The 25,557-nt window shown below is 48.1% G+C and overlaps 1 protein-coding gene across 5 annotated transcripts; it reads right to left on the bottom strand.

Annotated features, from left to right (window-relative positions):
* Nucleotides 1-391: 391 nt before the first annotated feature.
* Nucleotides 392-23,685, bottom strand: RGS11 (regulator of G protein signaling 11). Of its 5 annotated transcripts, XM_001372334.4 has the most exons (18): nt 23,471-23,645; nt 20,383-20,479; nt 19,581-19,631; nt 17,430-17,536; nt 15,288-15,339; nt 14,733-14,791; nt 14,442-14,518; nt 13,829-13,910; nt 12,722-12,790; nt 10,694-10,723; nt 10,361-10,422; nt 9,885-9,998; nt 9,379-9,494; nt 8,629-8,716; nt 7,554-7,692; nt 6,321-6,403; nt 5,817-5,967; nt 392-3,759 (listed from the first exon to the last, which is right to left on the bottom strand). In XM_001372334.4, exons 1-17 carry the CDS (start codon nt 23,531-23,533, stop codon nt 5,826-5,828), a joined length of 1,431 nt encoding a protein of 476 aa, XP_001372371.2. In that variant the 5' UTR covers nt 23,534-23,645; the 3' UTR covers nt 392-3,759; nt 5,817-5,825. The 5 variants fall into 5 exon arrangements, with proteins under 5 accessions (XP_001372371.2, XP_016279624.1, XP_007499247.1 ...); XM_016424138.2 differs by lacking the exon at nt 392-3,759 and having other exon boundaries at nt 3,859-5,967; nt 23,471-23,685; XM_007499185.2 differs by lacking the exons at nt 392-3,759; nt 19,581-19,631 and having other exon boundaries at nt 3,859-5,967.
* Nucleotides 23,686-25,557: the final 1,872 nt, after the last annotated feature.

Genomic DNA, 25,557 nt, shown 5'->3' with positions numbered 1-25,557 from the left:
GTTGGTTAGGAGCAGGGTTTTCTGAGGCTGAGGAGGCAGGGGGAGTAGTGGGTTGGTTAGGAGGGTTAATGTTTTTCATAAAAGCTATGAGCCCCACCACACTTTTCTCTAACAACTCAAGCCGAGTATTTAGTTCTGCATTTTGTTGAATATTTGAAGGAGCAATCAGTTGATTTGACTGGGAAATGGGTTTTTCAAGGGGAGATTGACCTGAATCTTCTATTAGATTCCATATCTTATGCATAGTATTTTCCAGGACTCTATTAGAGAGAATTAGATACATTACAGCTCCAACAAGTAAAATCCCAACCAGAAACAGTGTGTAGTATAGCCATTGCCATACATAGTCTGGGATTATGAAATAGACAAAGAACAATAATTGTACTGTAAAAAGAACAATGTATTTACTGAAAAGCCTGAAAAACCAATTGTTGATTAAATTGTGAACTGGCTGTAACCCCATATTTCTAAAGGACAAGGCCAAAGCTTTCTCCAGAATTCCCTTAATCCTAATCTAGGCAGTTGTTCCCTAAAGGAAAAGATATTTAGAAACAGCTCTCCTAGCCAGGACCTTAGGGCCCTGTTGCTAAGATTTAAAACAGCTGTGTTCTATTTAATTTAAGGAGAAATCAAAATGTTTTACTCACCCACTCTTGCAGCTGTGTTTTGAAGCCGAATTAGCACGTTTAAAAAGACTGACTTACAGAGCAAGTAATAAAGAGAGAAAGGAAAGAGATTTCACAGAAATTTTTTGAGGGTTTTTGTCACAACCTTTGTGGTCTGCCATAAACTGTGACCGTGAAAATATAGTTTCAAGACTGTGAATTGCCAAAATTATAAAGATAATTTTAGTGTCTTGAATTAAATCAAAAATAAGTGGTCGCCATGGGAAAAATTCCCAAATATGAAAATACCCAAGTCAGCTGGGTTTTTATGGAGATTTTTAATTAATACAAATGAAGGAATTAAGGGAAGGAAGAGAGACAGAGTAAGAGGAAATAGTAGGAAAGGGCCTACGCCAAATGGCCTAGGCCTGAGCTTTAAGAGAGACTAGTCAGTCTTTAATCACTCATCACAAGGTCGTTCCAAGCAAAACTCCAGTGTTCAGAGAGACCCTCCAATTCAGCTTTCAAACTCAAACTTCAAACTAACTTCAGAGGCCCCTGCTCTGAGCTCCTGACCTCCTTTTAAAGAGAATTTTCTCCTGTGTCACCTCCCCTAAATTTTCACATCTACCAATCACAGTAGACACTTTCCACAGGATTGACCATTCTTAATTCACATTTTCTTTTGTTATCACCTTCTCTGAGTAGACTAAAACTTCACACCTCTTGCTAAGCTTGCCCTTTGTAAGATGCTTGACCTTTTAATGATTAATTTAGCCTTTATAGGTACTTAGCACCCTTTTGTATTAGATCTAAAAATAGACCACCTAACTTAGGGTTTTTGCTTCACTATAAGTATGAGTTGGGAACTTTTGTTGTTCAGTAAGGAATTTTACAACTCTATCTTCCCCTAAGGCACTGTCTAAGTATGGGTGGAGTGATGTTAAAGTTCCCAATACATTCATGATCAAGTACCTCCATTGTTTAAATGGGGAATAGCCTTAACCAAATGTAGAGTTTGAGCAGTTTTAAGATTCATACTACCAGCCAGTAACTCTTTAAACTATTAGTAGGAACTCTGGGCTTCCTTGGCTTTAATTTTTGCATAAACTAAAGCTATAGTATCTCGCAATCTCTGAGTAAATGCTGAATAGAGAAGAAGTTGGCCTATAGCAGTGATCTTTTGGATTTTTAGGGACCCCATGCCATATCCCACTCACACCCACAGATTGTGTGTCATGCCCTACCCACCCCTGCATGGGGGGAGGGGCCAAGCTGCCCTGGGCCAGTGGCATCCCTGGGTTCCAGGGGCTGGAGGGGCATGGGCACTGTGCTTGCAGCAGCTGCTGGGCTCCGAGGGGGGAAGGGGTGTGGGGAAGAGGGGTGCAGCTGCGCCCTGAGCTCTGCTATGCTCATAATGCCCCACCCACTAGGGCAGGGCCAAGTCAGGGGCCTGTATGTGCCATAGGTTTGCCATCATGGGCCTAGCGTGCGAGTCCCTATAAACCTCAGCCAGAGGAATAGCAAGAGATTACTTTAATGCAAGTCCCCAAATACCCATAGATAACCTCAGTCTGAGCAGAATCTCCTGAGACTGCTTGACTTCACAACCTTTGGTGGTTTCCCCTGGCCTCCTGAATCCAGTCCAGATTTCCTCGTGCCAGGCTGCTCAAAGTCCTTAGCCCACCCAATTCTTGGCCCTGTGTTCTACAGGCTGGCCCACGTCAGGCCTTCCCTGCTAGCCTGGATGCATTTTGATAGTCTTCTTCCTGAAATCATCCCAGGACCGTTCCCGCCCACATCTCATATCTGCATTACTAAAATCCTCTCTCCCTTGGCTAAAGATCTCCCCCAGGGCGCTCCCATCCCTGACATCACACACCAGACAATAGTCTGTCAGTCTGTCCTGGTGTGGCTCTTCCCCTCCTATTAGGACCTGAAGCACTTTAAATCCCAGAAGATGCTGCAGCACCATGAAGACTGCGTCACCTCTGTCTGCATCTCCCGCAAAATTGTTGAGTTGCATTGTGCCACCTAGAGTGATTCTTCCCTATAAAGAAGCCCAAAGAGGGAGGATCCCAGGCTTGAGGAACTTTACTGGGGTTTCCCTTGTTCGGCCCTCAAGGCCAGCTGTCAGTAGATATTAAGTAATAAGAGGCAGGCTATAAAAGCCATCTCTGTCCCATTCCTGCCAGAGGCAAGGTGAAGGAGGCTCTCCTTGGCCTTGGACCTCTCAGGCTTCCCACTCATTGGGATGGAGATGACTTTTTAAGCATTAAAAAAAGGCACAGAGATCTCTTAGGTTCCGGCGGAAACCCCCAACTGAAGTCTGGGCCTCCTGGGGCCTGCACCGCCATGGTGGGTTGACGATCCCTGCCATCAGCACTAGAGAGGTCGGCTTGCTTCTCAGGCCATGGAGCTGTCAAACCCAAGGACAGCACCACCTGTTTCTCCTGATATAGATGAGTCCAAATGCTACCACTAGACTCCATTGCTGGGAGCTAATGAGTCTTGGCCAAGAATGGGACCTTTTCGTTGGTTTGCCAAGGGAAGGTAGGATCTTTAGAGCGTTAGAAAGGGAGCCCACTGGCAACCCAAATGGATTTGGGATTTCTGAGCTCTGGGTTAAAGCTTAGGAATGAAGAATTCTTGCCAGGGATGAAATCAACCTAATAAGGACTAATCAGAAAGTCTTGTCTGTAGACTTGCAAATCTAATTAACAGGGATTGAGACTAGACCCTGGATTTCCTTTATAGAAGTAACTTCCACCTGTGGAAACCCCCCTCCCTGCGTATCTTCTGTCCATGGCCACTGAAAGGATAAGTGAGTTACCAGGAGAACACAGCTAGTGTGTGTCAGAGGAAGACAGTAAATCCGAGGTTTCCTCGGCTCCGAGGCCTGTTCTATCCCCTCTACCAGCAGTGTCATATTCAAATAGAAACGGCCTTCTGGCTGCATACTGCCTTAGAAAACCACCTTTATGTTATTGATGTTTAGTTGTATTTTTATTTCCCAATTCTATTGTAATCTGGTTTGGAGATATGTTGGGCAGCGGGGATCCATGTTTGACAGCTTTTCACTCCCTCATGCTGTCCCCTCTCCAAAGAGATTTATTTAAACATTTGTATAACCCAGTGGAATGGCTCCTCAGCTCTGGAAGAGGGGAGGGAAAGAAATGAATTATGTAAACATGGAAAAAATATTTAAAAAACAAAGATTAATCAAAAGAGATTTAAATTAAAAAAAAAAGGAAACGGAAAAAAACCACCTCTTTACCATAACAGCACAGTAGAGATATCCAGAAATTCACAAGGCCAACCCCATAAAAAAGGAATTCGCAATGAAAATACACAGGCTTAGACACCTATGTTTTTGGACATCAGGTAGTTTTTGAGCTAAGACAAGGTTGGTAATAACAATACCAGGAAGCAAAATTTGGCCATTGGGTTGTCTCAAGACTCATAGATTAGATAAGACCAATGACTGCCTTAGGAAAGATTCAAGAGCAACAGGGTGGATTAGGGAAGTGGAGTGGGGGCAGGATAGGGGGCTGCATTGTACATTAAGATAAACCTATTTTTAAAAATCCAGGAATTTGAGGAAGAAAACATGGTGGAGAACATTTGCATAAAGATCAACAGAGACAGGAACAGAACTGATATTGTCATTGCGATATCTTTTCTGGACAGAAAGGAAATGAGAAATTTAGGAAACATCACAGGCCTGGCAGAGAGACATGGTACAATGGTGACAGGATGCCAATGATACAGACATGCGCTAGTGTGCTATCTCTGCCAAAAATCGGAGTAGCCAACGCTATCTTGGCTTTCCTTTAAAAAGCTAACAAGGTAGCTAACATTGGATCATAATATCAGTATCCAAAAGGTTCTGACATGCTAGATTATCGAGCCAAATCTAATCTGATAAAACTTAATAAGAGATAAATGTAAAACCTCACATTGGGGTTCAGAAAACTTCCTAAGTGTAAGTCAGAGATGTTGTGACTGGACAAAAGTTGATCTGAAAAAGATCTAGGGATCTTAGTGGACTGAACTCGTCAGCAGTATGATATGGCAGCACTGAAAGAAGCATGGTGTTCGGTGTGGGGAAGGTGGTCATCCTTCATACCTTTCCCTGGTCAGACAATGACTGGAATATCAAAGTTTGATTCTGAATAGCACATTTTGGAGAGTATCCAGAAGAGGGCAGTTTTGATGGTGAAGGGTCTCAAGGTCATGGCATGTATGGATGAGTTGAAAGAACTGGGGATGTTTAGCCTGGAGAAGGCTTAAGGCAGGACATGACAGTTTTCAGTATTTGAAGTGCCCTAAAAACCAGAGCTCTCCAGAAGTAAAACCAACTCCAGGAAGGAAGGAAGTTCTGTCTTCTAATCACATTCAGCCAACAGCCACATAACCAGCATCTCATTCAGATATGGGTTAGGTCAGATGACTTGGGAGTTCCATTTCAAACCCAAGATTCTTTGATTCGGGGGCCAATTGGAATTTAGTGGCTTCATTTTCTTTTTGATATTGAGGAAGCCTGGTGCTTTGCTCTATTATTTCCTGCTAGCAAACTCAAGGTTCCTGCTCTACCCTGGAGGGTCCAAGGGAACAGACTTACTCTTCTGGCTACCTCTCAGGACTAAAAGAATCTGCAGTGGGCAGGAAGAAGAAACGGAAGCTCGCTCATGCCTATGCACACCGATATACAGAGCACCTGGAGACCCCAGGGTGGATAACAGCTGACCCCAAAAGTCACCCAAGGGTTGGCTGAAGGGGGCATCGGATAATGGAATTTTAGGGCTTGGAGAAAATCCTTAGAGATCACCTAATCCAAGCCTGTTATAGTCTAATTAACTTGACTTGCCTAATATTACCCTTCCTGCGAGCAACAGAGCTAGAAGTAGAGCCCGAGTCTCCTTCCTCCTAGCCCCTTGTTCTTCCCACCGCACCATGCTTCCTCCCCCCCAAGACCGCGCTGGGTGGGATATCCGAAGAGTGACTCCGAATTAGGGTTAAAGAGTTTGGGGGGCCTGATCTCTCCTTAAGGACCCTGGCAATGTTAGGAGCAAGGAGGGAGAAGAGGGGAGTCCTCACAGCCATCTCAGTTCAAGAGTGTCCCCTGTGCCCCCTGCCCCCTCCTGTAATCGAATCCAGGTGGTCAACCAGAAGAAAAGGAGGAACAGCAGCAGAGAGGGGAAGGGACACCTGGGTTGCCTAGACTTCCCCTTCCCCAGCAGAGGTGCCAGGAGCCAGGGCCTTGCCCTTGTCATCCCCCTTGGGCTCCTGTTCTCCCGAGGGCAGGAAGAGGGCTGGGCTAGGGCTGGAGTGGCGCTGCTTCCTCATGAATGGGAACACTCTGGAGAGAGAAAGAGAGGAAGGAGGATGAAGACAGGGACCCCAAGGGGCAGTGCAAATGCCAAGACCCAGTACAGGGACCAAATAAGCATCACTTCTTCCTCCTGGCCATTCTTCAGTTTTGCCCCCAGGTCCTTGGCTCTCCTCACAGCGGACCCATTCCACAGAAGGGAAGGGGATACAGTGAGGCTGATCATGGTAATTCCCAATTCCAACTCTCTCACATAATGGAGTGGTGATCAGTGGCACAAAGCCACAGGGGAGACTGCCTCAACCCTCCTGTCCTTTTCAAAACAAAGTTTCAGAGTGAAATCTCAAGAATGGGACCAAGGCAGGAAGATGGGCGAAGCTCACCGTTTCTTAGTCTCCGGTGGAATCACAGCCTCTGCCAGCAGGGTCTTATACATGTCAGATTTTAAGAACCTGGGATAGGAATCCTGAAAGGCAAGCAGGACTGCCTTATTCCAAAGCAGTTGTTTTGAAATGTGTGCTTTCACTTCCCAGGACCATAAAGCTACTTTCTGCAGAACAGAAAGGTTGTTCAAGTGGTTCACTACAGAATGATGGATTAGAGAGCTAGTCTAATCCCTTTATTTTACAGATTAGGAAAGTGGGGCCCAAATAAATGAAGGCTTACCCAAAATTATCCAGGTTGTTAGGAGCAGAGAGAGAGGGTTTGAACCTCAGCCCTCCGACTTCAAACACAGGATTCTTGCCACTACTCCATGCTGTCATTTTAGTAAATGCTTAGCTTTCTCGCTTTTTTTTAAACCTCACCTTCCATCTTAGAATCAATACTGTGTATTAGTTCTAAGGCAGAAGAGTAGTAAGGGCTAGGCAGTGGGGTTAAGTGACTTACCCAGGGTCACACAGCTAGGATGTGACGGAGGCCAAAGACCCTTTTAAAAAGAAAGATACCTTTACTAGCTGTGTGACCTTGAGCAAGTCACTTAACCCCCATTGCCTAGGCCTCATCTGTTTTAGAATGAAGACCTTAGAAGGTAAAGGTTTAAAAAATAAAAATGGATGCCTCCTGAAAAGAAGAATATCCATGGTCACAACTTCCCCCACAATTTGATCATGTCTCCCCTCCACTGAGGTCTAGGAACAATGTTGTGAGCAGAGTCCATAAAGCCCTCATGATATGCTTTCCATGGTCTTGTCAGAACTAACTCATCCTGGATGCCCAGCAGTGGCTATTCTGCTCCTTGTAACCGATCTTCCTTGGGTTTGGGCTTCAGTGCGACATTTATGCTTATGCTTGTAAATAGCCTTCAACTCAAAACCTTGTTGGAAGCTGATGTGAATGAGTGGATGCATCCAACGCCTGGGCACCGTTAGCTTCTCCAAATTAGGGGTCTCCTGGCTTCTACCTCAGGGATCTGGGGGAAAGGGGAGGCGGCTTTGACCTCCAAGCGCACACAGACAAGCAAAGGAGGAGATGCCCAGGGAGCTTCTTTTGTGTTTCTCCAAGACAAATGCAAGGCCTTCTGCTTTTTCCTGCCTAAATGGGCCTAAGAGTTGACCCTTTAAGACACGAACCCTTTCGTTCTTCCCAACTCCAATGAGCACCCCTAACCCCAGCACCTTTTTCATGAGCATGTAGATGTGCATCTGGGCATCATCCATGACATAGCGATGGGGCCTGCGGATCCCTTCCAGCGTCTTCTCCATGGTCTTGCTGTCGATGTTGACCCAACGTGTGGCCCCAGGGGCAAGAAACTGTCTGAATCCCAACAGATGGGGAAACATGGACAAATTAGCCCAAGGGCTTGCAACCTGTGGTTTGCCTTTAAGATACTGTTGATCATTAAGGCACTGATAAAGATCTTTTTTTAAACTCTTATTTTCCATCTAAGGATCAATATTGTGTATTGGTTCTAAGGTAGAAGAGAAGTAAGGGCTAGGCAATGGGGGTGAAGTGACTTGCCCAGGGTCACACATCTAGGATGTGTCTCAGATTTGTACCCAGGACTTCTTGTCTCTCAATCCACTGAGCCACTCAGCTGCCCCCTTGATAAAGATCTTTAAAATCATCTTTGCTACTCTTCCATTCTCTCCTTTCCCCACTCTTAAGTATTTATTGTTTGGCTCATTCTCATTCTCACTGGCCTCTTAAACTAATCCTCCCATAGCTTTAGATGAGATATTACTCCTCCCTGGAACGTTTAGTACTTTTTAAATGGGCCAGGAGAGAAGCATGGCCCCTTTGCTCTCTTATTTTGTGACTAGAGACCTGTGTCTTGGTAATGTATATCCCATTCCCAGGCTGCCCCTCCTCATCCCTCATTCAGCAGGCTCCGCTGGACCACTCACCTACTGCCTCAGAGCATCCCATCTGGCTGATCCCACTCACCCTCAGAGAGTGAAGATGGGGCACCACGTCCAAAAGGAAGTTCTGGGTTCATTTGGGGAGTGGAGGAGAGGTGGCTTTGGGGCTCAAGTGCTCCCTCAGGTATGAGGTCAAAAATTTCCCATCCTACCCTCACCCCAGTAGAGCTGGACCAAATGACCTCTGAAGAAAAGCCACAGCTGATTGGAGAATTCTCTACCCAAACGCACGACCCTTTCCAGTCTGTCCTATCCAGCAGGAGTGGAGGAACCCAAGACAAGTCAGTAGCCACAACTGGGATCTGGGGACGAGGGAAGAGGTGGGGCTCACTGGTAGACGGAGTCAACACTCTCAGTAATCTTCGACTGTTCTCCGTATCGCAAGTCCTCACATGCTTCCCAGAAACTCAGGTTCTCAGCTGGGTGGGATGTGGTGGTCACCAGAGACGAGATAGAAGAAATGTCCAGGGACACAAAGCTAGGTTAGGAGAGTGAGCTGAGCTCCCTAACTACACATCTAGGCATACTTCTCATCATCCTCCCATTCCCACCCTAGTCCTGGTTGGGGAGGAATAAGGAATCCTTGGCTCCTTATTCTGGGGAAGTTCTTGGCTCTTTGGTGCCCCTGTCTGGTGACTGGGAATGGGGAAAGCTGGAGAACTGGGAAGAAAAAGGCTGAATCTGGAGCAGAAAGGACTGTAGCATCATCATGTCAGCCATGATAGGAGCTAGGGGATCAGGTAGAATATTGAACTTGGAGTCAGAAGATGAATTCAACTATTACAAATATGAATACTATGGAAATAGGTTTTGAACAATGACATATGTATAACCCAGTGGACTGCTTGTCAGCTCTGTGAGGGGAGGGATGGAAAGAACACGAACCGTGTAACCATGGAAAAAATATTCTAAATAAATAAAATTAATTGATTAATTAAAAAATTTTTAAAAAGAAGACCTGAGTTCAGATCCTGCCTCAGACACTTAGCCAGTCTCTGCTTTAGGCTTCTATACATGCTCCTGGGTCCCTGTATCTGACAGGAGTGTGGCCAGGGGTAGAGTTCAGGGGAAGATGTCTTACCACTGAACTCCTTCTTGAGGAACTCCATGAACTGTATATGGCCCAGAGGATCCCCCAGGAGCTCTCGGAAGTTAAAGGCCCAACGCTCTACTCGAAGCTTAGTAGGTGTTGGCACCCTAGGCAATAAATGTGTATATGGTGGTAGGAGTTGCTCTTGACTTCTGTCCCCCACCACAAGAGAGAAACAAACAAAACGCAAGCCTCTGCCCATACCTCAAGCCATCACCTTTCCAGAGCTGATTAGAGCTGTTAGCATTAAGTGCAATGCCCAATTCAAGTCCCATTTAGTACATGGCCTCTAGTTCTTGCCTCCCTTGAGTGAGGAGTGATGAGGCCCCCTGGCATGGCCTCAGTGAATTCTGGAACCAAGTTCCCTGTCTCTGGCCCTTAATCCCCACCAAGAATCAGCAGTGTGTGGGGCAGTGATCCTACTGGAGCCCAGAGTCTCCCGGTCTTCTCCAGCCCCTCTCCTCCACCCCCCCACAACAGGTGGGACAAGCACTCACGTGGGTGCATTCATTGACCAGTAGTCTGTATCATCAGTGATCCAAGGGTTGCTGGGCAGGCAGCCAGACATGATGGGGTCATGGGGCATGTACTGATCATTGAACTTGAGGTACCTGCATAAACAGAGCCCACAAGGATAACAGGAACGTGACCTTAGAACTGGAAGGAAACTGGGCAGTCAATTAGTCCAACCCAGGAAATTGAGGCCCATGGATGGATGACTTGGTCCAGGTCCCAGAAGTAGGAAGTGGTGATGCCAGAGAGGGCAGATGGGATTCAGGGGAATTCTCACCACTCAAGAAGGCCTTGTAGAAAGGAAAGAGCTGCTCCAGGAAGAGTACGTCCAGGAAATCACAGATGGAGGATTATGGAGCCAGGGGAGTATGGGCAAGAACAAAGGAAGCCTGTGGGACAGCCTCTGGGGTGGACATCCCCACCCTCTGGACCCTGCTCCTCCCAATCCAAAGGCACTCACGCTTCCAAGCAGATAGAAGACTTCACCCTCGTCCTACTCATCGCCTTCTTACAGTACTCAATCTGGGCAGAGGCACAAGAGAAAAAGGAGTGATGGAGGGGGTCAGCTAGCTGGGGACAACTTTCCAGTTGGGAAAACTCCCTCACTTTTAATCTTTGTTCATATTTTCCGCCCAATTAAAAAAAAAAAACGTTAAAGTGGAGTATCCCCATAGCCAGGAAGTAGCCAGATTCTACCCATGGTCCTACCATCTTGTCTCTTTAAGCAGGCCCCAAATGAAAGGATCCCAGGGCCCCACGATCCATTCTACCTCCATAGAACCCAAGGGCTTACCTCTCGTTTATAAAAATCCATATTTTTAGTCTGGAAAAAATTAAGACAGGAAGGGTGAGGACAGGGCAGAGCAGTCTGGTGAATGGGGGACCATGAGAGACCCTAATGGGGAATAATTCTTTATCCCTTCCCTCCCACTCACAACCAAAGACAAGAAAAAGGAGAAGGCATACCCATGTAAATAGTGAGATACCTGTGTGGCATAGAATATGAAGAGAGTGCTGGGCTTAGACTCAAGAGGACCTGAATTCAAATCCTATGTTAAACTTACTAATTACAAAACCCTGAGCAAATAATTAAACCTTTGTTTTCCTCAGTTTCCTCATTTGCCGCATGGGGACAATAACAGCATCTATCTCACCAGGTTTTCATGAGATTAGAATAAATTCTAGTTATTTTTATCTCATAGGCATAAAGTACAGTGCTCGTTGTTTAGAATGTCTCCCCATAAATGCCAAGGAGGGCACAGTCTTTCCTCCTCTCTTCTGATCACTTGTCCAGTCCCAAGGCCTGGTTGAATTCTAATCCCACCAGCCTCTCATATCCCAAAAGCTCTAATCATTAGGATGGCTGGGAGAGTGTGGATAGCTCGCTGGAGTCCAACTCCTACTGTTGGGGATGCATCTGAGGTCAGGACCTTAGTATAGATCAGGTGTATGCAAATGTCCATAATTTCAGAGCTGCAGAGAACCCTAAGGCTCTCTTTTTACAGACAAGGAAACAGGGCCACAGAAGAAGGAACTTGCTCAAAGTCACAATCTTGAATTGTTTAGTTGTTTCAATTGTGTCTGACTCTCTGTGACTCCATTTGGGGTTTTCTTGGCAAAGATACTACTGTACCATTTCCTTCTGCTCATTTTACAGATGAAGAAACCGAGGCAACCAGGGTGAAGTGACTTGCCCAGGGTCACATAGTAAGTGTCTGAGGCCAGATTTGAACTCAGGAAGATCAGTCTTCCTGACTCCAGACCTGACACCATATCCACTAGATACCCAATCTTGGATTAGACCCATGTAGCTCCCATTCATAGGACTGGGGACAGAGTTAAATCAAATAACTCAAGTGCCAGTAAGAATATTAGCTTTTCCATCCTAGGGAGCTATTGGGGGCCTTGAATCACAATATCTGGGCCCAGCCAAAGGCTATAGCCATGGTGGTATATCTAGTTTCGGGCTCCAATGTTAACCATGCCACACCCCCAGATTCCAGCACAAAGGAATGGACTGGTCTTTGCTGGAAGGAAAGAGACTTTTGGAATTCTCTTTTAAAGGCTTTCGAGTCCAGACTGGAGAAAGGGAAAAGGAAGTCTCTATTTCCAGGAGCTTCCTCACTCAGAAACCCCCTGTTTCTATGAAACCTCAGGTCTGATTTTAAATTTAAAAGACAAGGAATTCAGCCTGGTCTCAACCTATCTGAGATAATCAACCATCACCAGACATAAGACAAATCTTCTGTCTCCACATGGGGGCTTCATATGTTCTGGCCCATGGGGTCTGGAGCACTGCCTCTGAAATCTGAGGATCTACAATCTGTTTCTGATGTACTAACTGTGTGGTCTTGGCCAAGTCATTTGACCTCGGTCTCACCTTCCCTGCCTGTAAAATGAGGGGTTTGGATTAAGTGGCATCTTGGCTCCTTTCCAGCCATAGATCTATAAGCCTACAGATCTGTGTTCCTCAAAGAGCTTCCCATTCCCATTTGCATTGTGGCTTCAATCAGTTCTTTATGTATGGTCAGGAGAGCAGGATGGAGAGAGTCAGGAAACTAGGGACAAGCTGGGTCTTAATCCAAAGCCACAGCTGGACCCCAGATGGGAAGCAGAGGGGGAAGGGAGCCCAAGATCAGCTCTGGACACGGATCCTGAAATCCTACCAGAGGCATCGTGTGCCAGGCATCCTTTCCTGATTTTAGAATTTACAAAAGACCTTGCTCACAGTGCCTCTATTGGGCTGATGGGGCAGGGGTTGTTATTCCCTGCCAATGAGGGATCCAGGGCAGAGAAGGAAGGGCAGGGCAGGGCTACTCACCATCTGCACCCTGGAGGTATAGCAGTTGCCCCGCTCTGGTCCCTGTTCCATCACATTCAGGGCTCCTGGCTGATAGAGAAATGGGGGTAGAGGGGAAATGGAGGAGTCAATTCTCAACTTGCTATTGTCTACCACCTTCTCAAACCTCTATCCCCCAGGGGATTTCACAACCCCTCCCCTCGACCACTCCTGGGGCACAGAAAAAAGGGTACTGTTGCTGAAGTCAGATCTACAATGTTTCTGATATGTACTAGTTGTGTGGCCTTGGCCAAGCTACTTGACTTCTGGGCCTCAGTTTCCCCAACTGTAAAAGGAAGGAGCCGACCTAAGTGGTATCCTAGGCCCCTTCCAGCTTTAGAACTGTAAATCCATGGATCTTTATTCCTCATCCCCGTAATTATCCTTCACATTGTAGCCTGGGCACAATGGAACCAACTGGGGAAGTGTTAAGACTCTGCTGCCCCCACGCCCACCCAGAAGTCCAGGTCCATTGGGCAGAATCTTTCCAGGCACATAACCTCCTGCCTCCTGGTACCGGGTGGGAATGAAGAAATCCTGACCCATCCTCTTTTCACAAGGCAGGAAAGGGGAGTTGGTTCCCAAATGAGGCTTTGAGTCAGGGTGGAAGGGCAGGGAACTACTTAAAAACTAAACACCCTCCGGGGTCCCAGCTCCCCCAAACCCTACTGGGTGGCTCTCAGAGACTGTAATTTTCAGCTACAACAGAGGGAGACAGAATAGAAGTGACCCCAAGCCAGCTTGAAGAGTGTGAGGGGCTGAGGAAAGTAGATCATATCCCAGCTGCATCCATCTAATCCATCTCCCTGGCCCCTGTCTACCTCCTCCCCCACCATGAGGCCCCACCAGCCTCAGAGAAAGTTTATCTTCAGTGTCCCTTTTTCTGAGTCCATCTCCCAAGACCCTTTCCCCATTGGTTATGTCCAAACACCGTTTCCTGCTCCCTTTCCCCCAGGCCTTTTCTCCTTCCTTTCAGCCCCTCTGCTGGTCCAGATCCCTCACTGATTGGGGAAGGGAAACTGAGGCCCAGAGTGGTCAAGCCATGTGCCTAATGTCAGGAAGCTGAGGGAGAGGTAGGGAGAGTCTCACCGGGGGCCGATTCACCAGCCAGTAAGTCTGCTCCTGGCACTCAATGACAATTCTGTCCCCTTTCCGGCGCTGTTTGGCTGCTCTAAAGGGAAGGGAAGATGCTCAGTCAGAGATCAGGCCAGGGAGGAGGGGAGGTACCGGGCAGACAGAGATCAGACCAGGGATGTACTGCTCTCAGGGGAGAGCCTGGTTCTAATCCCTGCTTTCAGAGAGGATTAAGCAGATGGGGGAGACTCTGGGCTGTTGGATTAATCAACCATCCCCCCAAACATCTGGGAAGGCCACTGACCAACATCTGGCCATCCCCATTGTCCCTTATCTCCTTTCCCAGCTGAGTGGCTTAGCTCTTGGCTCTGTATCCCTGCCGAGATCCATCCTTTCCTGTTCCCAGCCCCCTGGTCTAGGCAGTGCCAGGAGAGAAGTAGGAGTGGAGGGAGGACAGAGAGCCAGCAGGGGAGTGTCTGACACAGTCCCAGTCCAGGGCTCTATTTCTGCATTTCAGAGGCCCCTGGGGATCCAGGCCAAAGAGAGCGGCTGGGTCAGGGCCGGGCCAGCAGGGTTTGTGTTCTGAGGACAGGGTGGGCGTGGGAGAGAAGGGCAAAGGGATGCTCACCTCAGCTGCTCCCGGGCCTGCATCACTACAAAGTCCCACGTGTGGTTGATCTTCTTATGCAGCTGGTTATAATAATCCTGTAGGAGCCGGGAGAGGAAGAGAGGGAGCCCCCAACCCAACCCTGCCCCCGCCTCACAGCTGTCTATCACCCCTAGGAGAGAGGCAGGGGTTGGAGGGCCCCAAGGCGACTCGGAGTGGGGTCGAGCCAAGAGGGGAAGGGGCTGGGCATCTGGGGGTCATTTCTGCAGCAGGTGCCCCCCTCAGTGGGCAGAGAGGCTGGGGCCATCCTACCTTTTCATGGTCAATCAGGTCCCCTTGTTTCCGAATATTCTTCTTGGCCAAATAGATAGCTGGAAACGTAGATACGGCGTGCATAAAAAGGTGTGTGTATGCGTGAACACCCCCTACACACACACATTCTCCCAGCCCACTTTTGGGGGACTCCATATCCAGCTGCAATTCACCGCACTTAGCAATTAACCTGGCTCTCCGGTCAGCCTTAGAGCCACCTCAGTTGCTGTCTCTGGCTAAGTAAGCCCCTTCCCCACCACCCCAGCAGAGGTGGGGAAGGGGAGGAGTAGCTAAATCTCAGATCTTCCCAGCACCATCATCCCACCCTGTCCCTGTCCTGAGGATGAAGGGCTTGAGGAGGAATAAAGGAGAAAAGTGGAGACCTTGGGCAAGTCCTTCACCCTCTCTAGGTCTTGATTTCCTTTAATTGTGGAAAAAGGGAACTGAACTGCCCTAACGCGATCTCCCAAGACCTGACATAGCCTCTGGAGCCACCCCCATGCCCAAATCATTCAAAAATCTGTTGGCTACAGCCCTAGCCCTGGCCCCACTCACCATAATCCAGTTCAGCAGCTGGCCACTTGGTGCTCATCCAGAAATAGGGTGTCTGGGGGAGAGGAGGGAGAGAGCAGGGCATCAGTGCTGGAAAGAGCAGAGTGGGTTCCCTCTTCCTTCCTCCCTCCTCCTCCTCCTCTTCCTCTTCCAGGAAGCTTTTCTGGAGGAACCCAGACTTTCCTCTAAACTCATAGTCAAATCAAGTCCACAAGCAGTTTTTAAATTCTGAGACAGGCACTGTGCAAAGTGCCAGGGATACAAAGGCAAAAAAAAAAATCTCTGATCCTGTCCTCAGAGCTTAAGTTCTAATGCAGAGGCAACATGCAAATAACGGGGTGCCTGCATTTATTTACAATATAAATTAAAATTAAATTAAATTAAATTAAAATAAAAAAACAATCTAGGGGGTTATCTTCTAGGGAAGGCCCTGCCCTTGAAGGGCACCAAGAAAAAACCTCTGGAATAAGGTAAGAGCCTGATTCCTAAATTGTAACGAGCTGGCTGCTACAGAAGGAGAGCATCCGTGAAAAATTAAACCCAAATCTTAGGCTGAAGCCAGGGCAGAGGGATGCTCTTTCCAAGGACAGCATCCCTTCTTCTTTTTATTTTTAATTCTGTCTTGGAAAGGATACTAAGTATCAGTTCCAAAGCAGAAGAGCTATAAGAGTGAGGTGACAAAGGTTAAGTGACTGGCCCAGGGTTACAAAGTGTCTGAGGCTAGATTTGAACCCAGGATCTCCCATCTCTAGACCTGGCTCTCCATCCATGGAACCACCCAGCTGCCCCAGCATCCCTGCTTCTTCCTGAACAAGCAAACATGGATGGTTTATCTCACAATCCTGGAACCTCATTTATAGCATTTGAGGCCCTCTGCCATCCAGATCAGGGCTCTGAACTACCCCTCTAACATTATGTACCCCTACTCCTGAAGATGGAGCCCCCCATTTCTCTGAATTGAGTTTTTTTAACTCTATCTGCTTTTGTTCACATTCTTTCCTTCAACCTAAAATGGCAAGGGGAAGAGCTTTAGCTTTGGAAACGAGGAGTCCTAGGTTCTGCCATTAATTCTGTGTCTACCCTTGGACAAATTACTTTTCTTCTCTGGGCCTTGTTTTCCTTATCTGTCCAATGGAGACAACACTACCTGCCCAGCTTGCTCTGTGGGGCTGTTGTAGTGAGTAACCAAACAAAAATGTGCTTTGTTTAAAAAAAAATACTTTGGGGAGATTGTTATTGAAGACAGAAGAGACCTTGGAAGTTACCCAGCACACCTGTACGTGTGCAGACCCAGAGAGGGATGAAACTAGCCCCAGGGCACACAATGGGTGAGTGGAAGGGGTAGTAATAATAATAATAATAACAATAATGGTATGGCCCCATTTTTAGAGCTGGAAAGGACTGCATTTAACAAATGAGGGGACTGAGGCTCCAGTCTTCTTCAGTGAGACTTCAGTGTCTACCTTTTGTAAGCAGCAGAAAAGCTGGGATTCGAACCCAGGTTCTCCGATCCCAAATCCTTCTCCCATTTTTCCAGCACTTTTTGGTCCACAAAACAATTTTCTTTATAGCAATGCCACAAGATGAGTGACTTAAGTTATTGGTTCCATTTTATAAAGAAGGAAACTGAGGCTCGAGTTTTAGTGACATACCCATAACCATATGCCATTAGGATTGTAAGGCCTGAACCCCAATTTTCCAACAGCAAGTACAGAGTTCTCTGTGCTACCACCTCATGCCCCCCTCATTTGCCATTTTTATGAACTAAAAAAATATGTGAAAAATGTAATTCAGTCTTTTTGTTTGGAGTGAAAACGTGGGAGGAGGGCCAGCTGCAATCCAGGAGGCAATCCTGAGTGAGGAAAGGAGCTGATCAATACTTATATACAAGGCTAGCCCCAGCTCCCACAACCCCAGGCTCAGAAAGCCTCTTTAAAGCTAAATCCAGGAAATGGGTGCCCTGACCTTCACCGGGATGGCTAGCTGTCTGGAGGTTGTCCCACTTGAGGTCTAGACACCCCTCCACCATCACCATCAAAGCATTCAAAATTCACTGTGTGACCTTGGATGAGTCCCTCACCCTCTTTGGGACTTGATTTCCCTTCTTTGTTACAAAGAGAGGGTTGACCTAAAGCCCAGCCTCACCTGGAACCTGTAAGGGGAATCATCTGCTCGTAGCACAAGACATCGAGGGTCCTTCAGGGGATAGATGTAGCCATGTTTCACAATGAGATTCCCCAGGTGTAGAGACTCTGCAAAGAGAGATCTGGCCTGAGATCAGTTCTGGGGAATGCTATCTAGTTCTGAGGAACGCTTTTTAAAATGCAGATACCTTTGATTTGTACGCAACTGTCACTTCCAAATTTGTCCCTCTCCTCAGTTCTATAATATTAACCAACCACCCTTCAATGACTCAAACAATGTATGGGTATATTCCCCATAATTATTATTCAGCCATAATCCAGGAGGTCCTGAGAGTTTTAGGGCAGCTTTGAAGCTTCATATTATTTAAGGCCCAGCCTGACTAAATCAAAGCTCTGATCAAAAACAAAACCCTACATGCCAGGCAGAGTGGCTACAGAGACATCAGTAATATTGAACATTTATATAGGGCTTTAAATATGTATAAAGCATTTGATCCATTATCAAATAATAATAATAGCTAACACTCATATACCATTAACTATGCACCAGGTATTGTGTTAGGCACTTGGCAATGATTATCTCATTTGATCTTTACAACCACTGGATGAGGGAGGGGCTATTACTATCTCCATTTTACCTATGAGAACCAGAGGCAGAGAGATGAGATACCAAGCCTAGGGGGATAGAGTTGGGAAATGACCAAGTGAAAATTTGAACTTGGGTCTTTCTGACTCTTAAGTCCCCCCTCTCTCCACTATGCCAACTAGCTGTCTACTTTCTTTCTTTAAGGAATTAACAATCTATTGGGGGGAAACCGTGTGTAAGCATGGAAATGATGATAGAAAACATCCAAAATTATTTCAGGGTGGGGATCCATTAGTAACTTGGGGGAATCAGGAAAAGCCTCATATAGGCAACAGAAATGAGCTGAGAGATATTTCCTTATCTAACCCTGCACTGATTCCCATGATTCTGTATGCCCTGAGTGAGCAGAAGAAGAAAGAAGAAGAAAAAAGGAGGATGAGGAACAAAAGGAGGAAGAGGAGGAGGAAGAAGAAAAGGATGATGAGGAAGAAAAGGAGGAAAAGGAAGACAAAGAGGAGGAAGAGGAAGAGAAAGAGGAGGAAGAGGAAGAAGAGGAGGAGGAAGGGGAAGACAAAGGAGGAGGAGGCAAATGAAGAGGAGAAAGGAAGAAGAGGAAGACAGAGGAGGAGGAAAAGGAGAAGGAGGAGGAGGCAAATGAAAAGGAGAAAGAGAAAAAGGAGGAGGAGGAGGAGGAAGTGGAAGAAGAGGAGAGCCAGGCCAGGGTGATCAGAAACTCCAGGGGAACCTCTAACCCTTGGGCCAGAGCCTAGGGTTATTCTCAGTTAGTCTCTACCCAAGCGCCCTCCTAGAATGGGTTTTCTTGGCCTTAGCTGTCTCCCAGTCCCCAGAGGAGGAGCTGAGTGGGTGCAAAGCTAGTGAACTCAATAGGGGTTCCCAGTGAGGCTAGCACGAAAGGCCAGCTCTAGGGTCCTGTTACAGGCTGCTGGATGAAGGGGCATCAGACTTCTAGAGCAAGTAGCGGCATTTTAAAACCTAAGCTCCCCGTGCAAATGACCCACACAGCCCTCACTGGGACTCCGTCCCCTTACTGTGCTCCCCTGTCCCTTTAGGGAGGTCCCATCCCCCATCCTCTCCCCATCACAGGATCTCGGAGTTGGAGGAGCCTTCCCGAGCCGCCGTTATCCAGCCGAAGCCCTGGCTGGACGAGAATCCTCTCTGTCCCTCCGCAGCCAGGGATCCTTCCGTTTGGCTCAAATACCTTCAGTGTAGTGTTGGGGCACTCGCTGCCTTGGGCAGCCTTTGGAATTGCACTTCCTAACAAGCATCGAAATCAAAACCAAAAGCCATCTCCGAGATTAGACGGAGCCCTCGCTGCCTTGGTCTCTTCTGGAGGGAAGACTTGGCCGGGGAGGGAAAGTCCATATTTGGAGCGCGTGTGGGAGACTGCAGTGAGAAACCGGCCCAGCTCAGGGGTTTTGTTGATTGGCCAAAGAACTGTGGGTTTCTCCGGCTTTCCGGGGACTCAGAGGACAAGGGGAATGTTTAGTCGGCCCCTCCTGCCCGCGAAGCCGGAAACTGTTCCTCCCAACCTTGATGCCCTCTCACCTTCCTCTGAGATGGAGTATTTCTGGATAAGCCACTCCACAATATCGTGGCCTTTTGGGAGAGACAAAGGGGGAAGGAGAAAAGGAGAGAAAGAGATGTAGAAAGGACAGCAAAATAGGAGGACTGAGTCAGGAAGCCTCAGGGGTGATCTCAGCTCCCCTTCTGCCTCCCCTTCCCCTTGGCCGTGAATAGTCGGGGAAGAGGGAACGGGCAGTTTCCAAAGCCGGAGATGCCCCTGGAGACAGGGGTCACTTCTCCGTCTCCTTTGCTCCCCAGCCCAAGACCCAATGAGATCGCCCCGACGGAAGGTTCCAGGAGGGGCATTTTTTGCCCTACTCTGTTAGCGGGGCAAAAAACCCAGCCTCCTCTCCTACCCCCCCTCCCCCCCGCAAAGTGGAGCTAAAATGGCCTGGGATCCAGAAGTCCGGGGGATTTGGGGTGGGGATGGGGAGCACCACTCCCCGCGGAGCCTTGGACCTCAAGCTCTCCTCACTTCACTCCCTGCCCCCAAGCTGCTGCATAATTGATAATGGAGAGCATTAATGGGAGAGAAGCGATGGGGGAAGCGCAGGCTAGCTCTCCTTTCAGAGTTGCGGGGGGGGGGGGGGGGGGGGCGGAGAACTGGGGCGAGGCGGGGGGGGGGGGGGGCTCTTCATCCCAGGGGGTTGGGAGGGTTCCCAGGGCCTCCCCGAGGCAACCTGCCTTTCCCGGCTCTTGGAGAGAGCCTTCCAAAGTAATCCCCCCTCACCGCAGAGGGGCTTGGGCACCCTCGAGACTCCTCTCCAGGCTCCTCAGGACTCACCCGTCATGGCATGAGGAATCACTGTGATGAGAAGGCGCTGATTCCTCATCTTCACCCCCATGTCTGGGTCCTGCATGCCCACAATCACCCGTTCCATCTGAGGCATACAAAGATGAGAGACCACCGAGACTATGGCTGAGCCTGGACCCGGTCCAGGCCTCTCCTTTCTGTTTGGCACAGGCCCTCGCCAAAAGGGGAATGATGTAAAGTCTGCCTGTTTTCACCCCTGCTGCCTTTCCTGCTCCCCTGGCACTTTAGGGACCCAGTATCCGCTGGCTGTCTCCATTAGCAAAGACTACTGCAGGAAGTATTTGCGTTTTAGGTGGGAATCCAGTCAAAGGAGTGAATCTTGAATGGGTGGATTTCAGGGGCCAGGTACTAAGTAGGAGAGGTCACTTTTTAGTGGAGAAAGTGGAGAGGAGGGACTTCAGAGCCTCTGAAATCTAGCTAGACCCCCACACAAACAGCCACATCTTCAGCCTCGGTAGAAAATTATTCCTCCTCTCTAGGGGACACCTTTCTAGGGGATGGACTGCCCGGGGCTAGGCAAGAAGCCAGAGAGAGGAAACACCAATGTCCTTTTAAACATTTTATCCCTAGGGCTGAGAACTCTTGGGAGGGAGAGCTCCTGGTTCTCCTCCCTTCCTGATTCCCTCCACCCGGAGTGAGAGCAGGGTTCCCTCTCTCCCGCCCCTCCAGCCTTCCCTCCTGGGGGCCCCGGGGCTGGAGTCTCGTCCACAACAAAGCAGGCTGCTTTTATTTTTAGCATTTGACTAAATGCCTTCCCAGAGCAGAGCTTGGCTCCTTCCAGGACCAAGGAAGGACGGCGCCGATCAGCCCATGGCTCTGCTATTGAGCTGTTTACTCCTTCCCAGAGATCAACTGTCAGGCCTCCCTGAAAAGCCAACAGAACTCAAGAACTGGGGACAGAGAGACTCTGGGAAAGTGTCCTGAGAGGGCTCAGAGGAACCCCAGGCTAGTCTGTTAGCCAACGCTGAAGTTCCAGGGATTCTGAGGGGACCTAGAGGGGGAATGGACCACAAAATCTTTAAAGCTAAGTAGTAAATCAAAGCTAGGGGTTGGTAATTCCTCCTTGCTGAGCCTCAATGTCCTCATTTGCAAAAGGAGGAGGTGGACTGATGGTATCTAAGGTCCTTCCACCTCTATAAACTAGCATTTTGTGTTTTAAGGACCCCTCCAACTCTGACATTCTATGTTCTAAGCATCCTTCAAGCTCAGATATTCCATGTTCTAAGCATCCTTCCAGCTCTGACATTCTATGTTCTGTTCTACGGACCCTTCTGGTTCTGATGTTCTGTGTTCCCAAGGCCCCTTTTACTCTTGATATTCTATGTTCTAAAGACACTTCCAGTTCTGATATTCTGTGTTCTATTTTCTAAGAACCCTTCTACCTCTGACAGTCTAGATTCTTTGTTCTAAAGTCCCTTCCACCTCTGACATCCTATGTTCTAAGAACCCTTCTACCTCTGACAGTCTAGATTCTTTGTTCTAAAGTCCCTTCTACCTCTGACATTCTATGTTCTAAGAACCCTTCTACCTCTGACAGTCTAGATTCTTTGTTCTAAAGTCCCTTCCACCTGACATCCTATGTTCTAAGAACCCTTCTACCTCTGACAGTCTAGATTCTTTGTTCTAAAGTCCCTTCCACCTCTGACATCCTATGTTCTAAGAACCCTTCTACCTCTGACAGTCTAGATTCTTTGTTCTAAAGTCCCTTCCACCTCTGACATTCTATGTTCTAAGAACCCTTCTACCTCTGACAGTCTAGATTCTTTGTTCTAAAGTCCCTTCCACCTCTGACATTCTATGTTCTAAGAACCCTTCTACCTCTGACAGTCTAGATTCTTTGTTCTAAAGTCCCTTCTACCTCTGACATTCTATGTTCTAAGAACCCTTCTACCTCTGACAGTCTAGATTCTTTGTTCTAAAGTCCCTTCCACCTCTGACATTCTATGTTCTAAGAACCCTTCTACCTCTGATAGTCCATATTCTGTTAGTCTATATTCTTTGTTCTAAGGTCTCTTCCAGCCCTGAGATTCTATTTCTATATTCAAAGGAGCTTTCTCACCTCTTACAGGCTATATTCTATGTTTTAAGCCATGTTTCCAGTGCTGGTATTCTCTGTTCTATGAAAGCGAACTCAACTTTGTCAAGGAATGTAAGGGTGTAATAATAGTCCTGGAAGCTAAAAAATCTTTAGCAGGGACCTGACCTAGAACCAATGGAGCCCTTTGTCCAGGATGTTTGGGCCCACAGCAGTCTCTGGCCAGAACCCCTAATCTAACCACAGCCAGGATTTAGGGGAATGTCAGTGCCACTCCCAGAAGAGTGAGGCAGCAATCCTCTCCATACTGGCACACAGCAACCGGCTTAAGGGGAGCCCAGAGCCAAGAAGACATCGGAGAGAAGAAAAGGGAGGGCAGAAACGGGGTGGGGAGAAGGACCAAGGCTCTGAAGCTGGAGATAAGCCATTGGTGGTCTAGCAGTGACTTCTGCTTCCCCAAAGAGGGGGTAAACCCTGACCACTCAGGACTGGTCAGCCAGTTGCCACTGGAGGACTCTTGCAGTTCTCAAGCCCAGAAAGCTTAGTGTTCCTGAGCTCAGACTTTCCTCATTCAAAAAGGGTCCACAAGGCAAAGCATCCCTGAGGTCCTCTTAGGGAAATGGGTTTTTCCAGGTTCCTCCCACACCACAGGGCATCTGCTAGGCTGCTCTCCTCTGGGCACCCCCTTTGTTCTTCTGCTAAGCCCTCTAAAGGTCCCAAGATACCCACCGCTCAGGGTCCTTCCGACCAGGTCTGGACCAGGCTGTCTTCAGAGACAGAATCCCTCCTCCATCAGCCCCTTCTATGTTCTCCCAGGCCACAGGACCCTCCCCAGCCTCCTTTCCAAGGCACGGGCTGCCCCAAGACTATGTACAAAGAAAGTACGGCTGCCCCCCAGCCCCGTCTTTTGAAACCCTCCTTCTATCACTTGTCCAGGCAATCGTTCCTGGCCCCCATTCCCAGGAGGGGAACCCTGGGGTCACCAGGCGCAGAGGATGGCCGCAGGCTCCCTGCCCCTCTTACCTTGCTCAGACATGGCATCTGGACTTTGTAGCTGCCCCCCTGGTGGAGGCTGTTGATGGTCATGGCCCCTGCAGGGGCAGGCAGGGCTGAGCCAGGCAGATTTGGCGGAGGAAGAAAAAAAGGAGGAGAAGGAGGAGGAGAGGCGGAGGGAAAGGATCGACTCCGGCTACTGAAAGCTCCGGGATGCTGAGCACTGAGCTGGAAGCCCCGGGGGGCATCCCGCCCACTGCCCCACCCGCGCACTGGCCTCTTCGGCTCTGCTGCCACCTGCTGGACGTTTGTGGATGGGTCAGTAGAGGAGGTTGGAGAGAGGGGCCCCAGTTTGTTGTTGCTGCTCGGTCCTGTCGGACGCTTCAAAAACCCATTTGGGGTTTTCGAGGCAAAGATACTAGAGCAGTTTGCATTTCCTTCTCCAGCCCCCTTTACAGACGAAGAAACTGAGACCGACAGGGTTAAGTGACTTTCCCAGGGTCACACAGCTAGTAAGTGTCCAAGGTCAAATTTGAACTCAGGTCTTCCTGACTCCAGGTGCAGTGCTCTACCACTGCTAGCTGCTTAAACCTAGTTTAAGGGAAATTCATTCTCCTCCCTCCCCATCATCTCTGCCTTCCCAGGCCCAGAGGGAAAGAACTGGAGAGGTCAGTGTGTCCAGTCCTGCTGCTTCCCCAAATAATCCAACCCATGGGAGACTCTCTGCTCTTCTGGTCTTTGTAATTCGTATTTTATTGATGAAGACATCCAGACTAATTGTCACTCAATGAATCAGTGATAAAGATGGAGCTGGAAGCCAGGATCCCAGGCTAGAGTCCAGTGCAGCGTTCTTTCCTCACTGTGTCACACTGAGGTCTAATGGCAAAGGACTCCAGAGGATCTGAGGTTCAAATCCTGATGTTTTTGCTCAACTGCCTTCTCTCCATTGAGCTCGGTGACCTCCTCTGTAAAATATCTTCTCATTTGAATAATACTTTCAGTGAGAAGTAGGATAGGATAGAAATAAAATGAAAAGCTGGCCTCTGAGTCAAGAGAACTGAGTTTGAGTCCTGTCTTGGATGCCTCCTGGGTGAATGACCCTAGTCAAGCCACTCAATGTCTCTTTGCTCCCAGGCACTTAGATCTCTAAGACTATAGATGCCAAAGGAGTTGCCTGCTGGCATTGGTAGAGGGAGTTTCTTCATTGACCTAGGAAAATACAGAGCCTAGGGCAGTTAGGTAGCACAGTGGGTAGAATACCAGGCCTAGAGCCAGGAGGACCTGGGTTCAGATTTAGCCTAGCTGTGTGACCTTGTACAAGTCACTCAACCTTGATCGCCTAACCCTTGCCACTCTTCTGCCTTAGAATAGATGCTAAAACAGAAGGTAAGGGTTACAAAACATTCTAGTCCCATTCTAAACAAATGAATGAAGGGAGGATGAGAGAGAGAGAGTCAGAGACACAGAGAAAGAGACACAGGGAGGGACAGAGGGAAGGAGAGAGAAGGAGAGGGAAGGCGAGAGAGAGAGAGACAGAGAGAGAGACAGAGAGAAAGAGAGAGATGAATATGTGAATAAATGTTGGCACTACTTACCTTAAAAGATTTTTGTGGAGAAAGCACTTGATCAGCCTTGGAGAACTATAGGAAACCTAAATTAATGCTATTATAAGCATTATCATCAAAGACCAAACATAGAAGATTCAAACCTTTACTGAACATCTGCTGTGGGGCAGTTATCTATCTTGGTGGGTAGACAGTCAGGCTTGGAGAAAGGTGGACTGAGTCCAAATCTAGCCAGACATCTGCTAGCCCTGTGACCCCGGGCAAGTCACTTAACCCCAGTTGCCTAGCCCTTACCATTCTTCTGCCTTGGAACCAATACTTTATTGATGAAAGTTTAAAACAGAACAAAACATCTGTGTGTGCCCAGCACAAGACTCAAGGTGGGGGAGAAGATTTAGGGGTCCCCTCCCAGGATAGGATGTGGGCTCCTTTGGGGTGGGGATAAAGGGAGTCGAATGGACTCCATCCTTCAAAAGAAGGATGGAGCACTACTGGAGGATGGGTGACTAGGTGGGACACAGAGAAGGAGGACTTCAGGGAGGAGGTCTGGGT

This window comes from Monodelphis domestica, chromosome 7, assembly GCF_027887165.1.
Source record: "Monodelphis domestica isolate mMonDom1 chromosome 7, mMonDom1.pri, whole genome shotgun sequence".
Lineage (NCBI taxonomy): Eukaryota > Metazoa > Chordata > Mammalia > Didelphimorphia > Didelphidae > Monodelphis > Monodelphis domestica.
The sequence above is the reverse complement of the archived record's forward strand: the minus strand, read 5'-3'. Positions and strand labels throughout refer to the sequence as shown.

What these genes read in the sequence shown, in the direction of transcription:
- RGS11 (XM_016424138.2), bottom strand. Translation starts at nt 23,533, where the DNA reads ATGACCATCAACAGCCTCCACCAGGGGGGCAGCTACAAAGTCCAGATG. An exon ending in TGGATTTTTATAAACGAGAG is followed by an intron (nt 10,423 to 10,693) that starts GTAAGCCCTTGG and finishes GCCTCTGCCCAG; the next exon opens with ATTGAGTACTGTAAGAAGGC. An exon ending in TCTTCTATCTGCTTGGAAGC is followed by an intron (nt 9,999 to 10,360) that starts GTGAGTGCCTTT and finishes CTGTTTATGCAG; the next exon opens with GTACCTCAAGTTCAATGATC.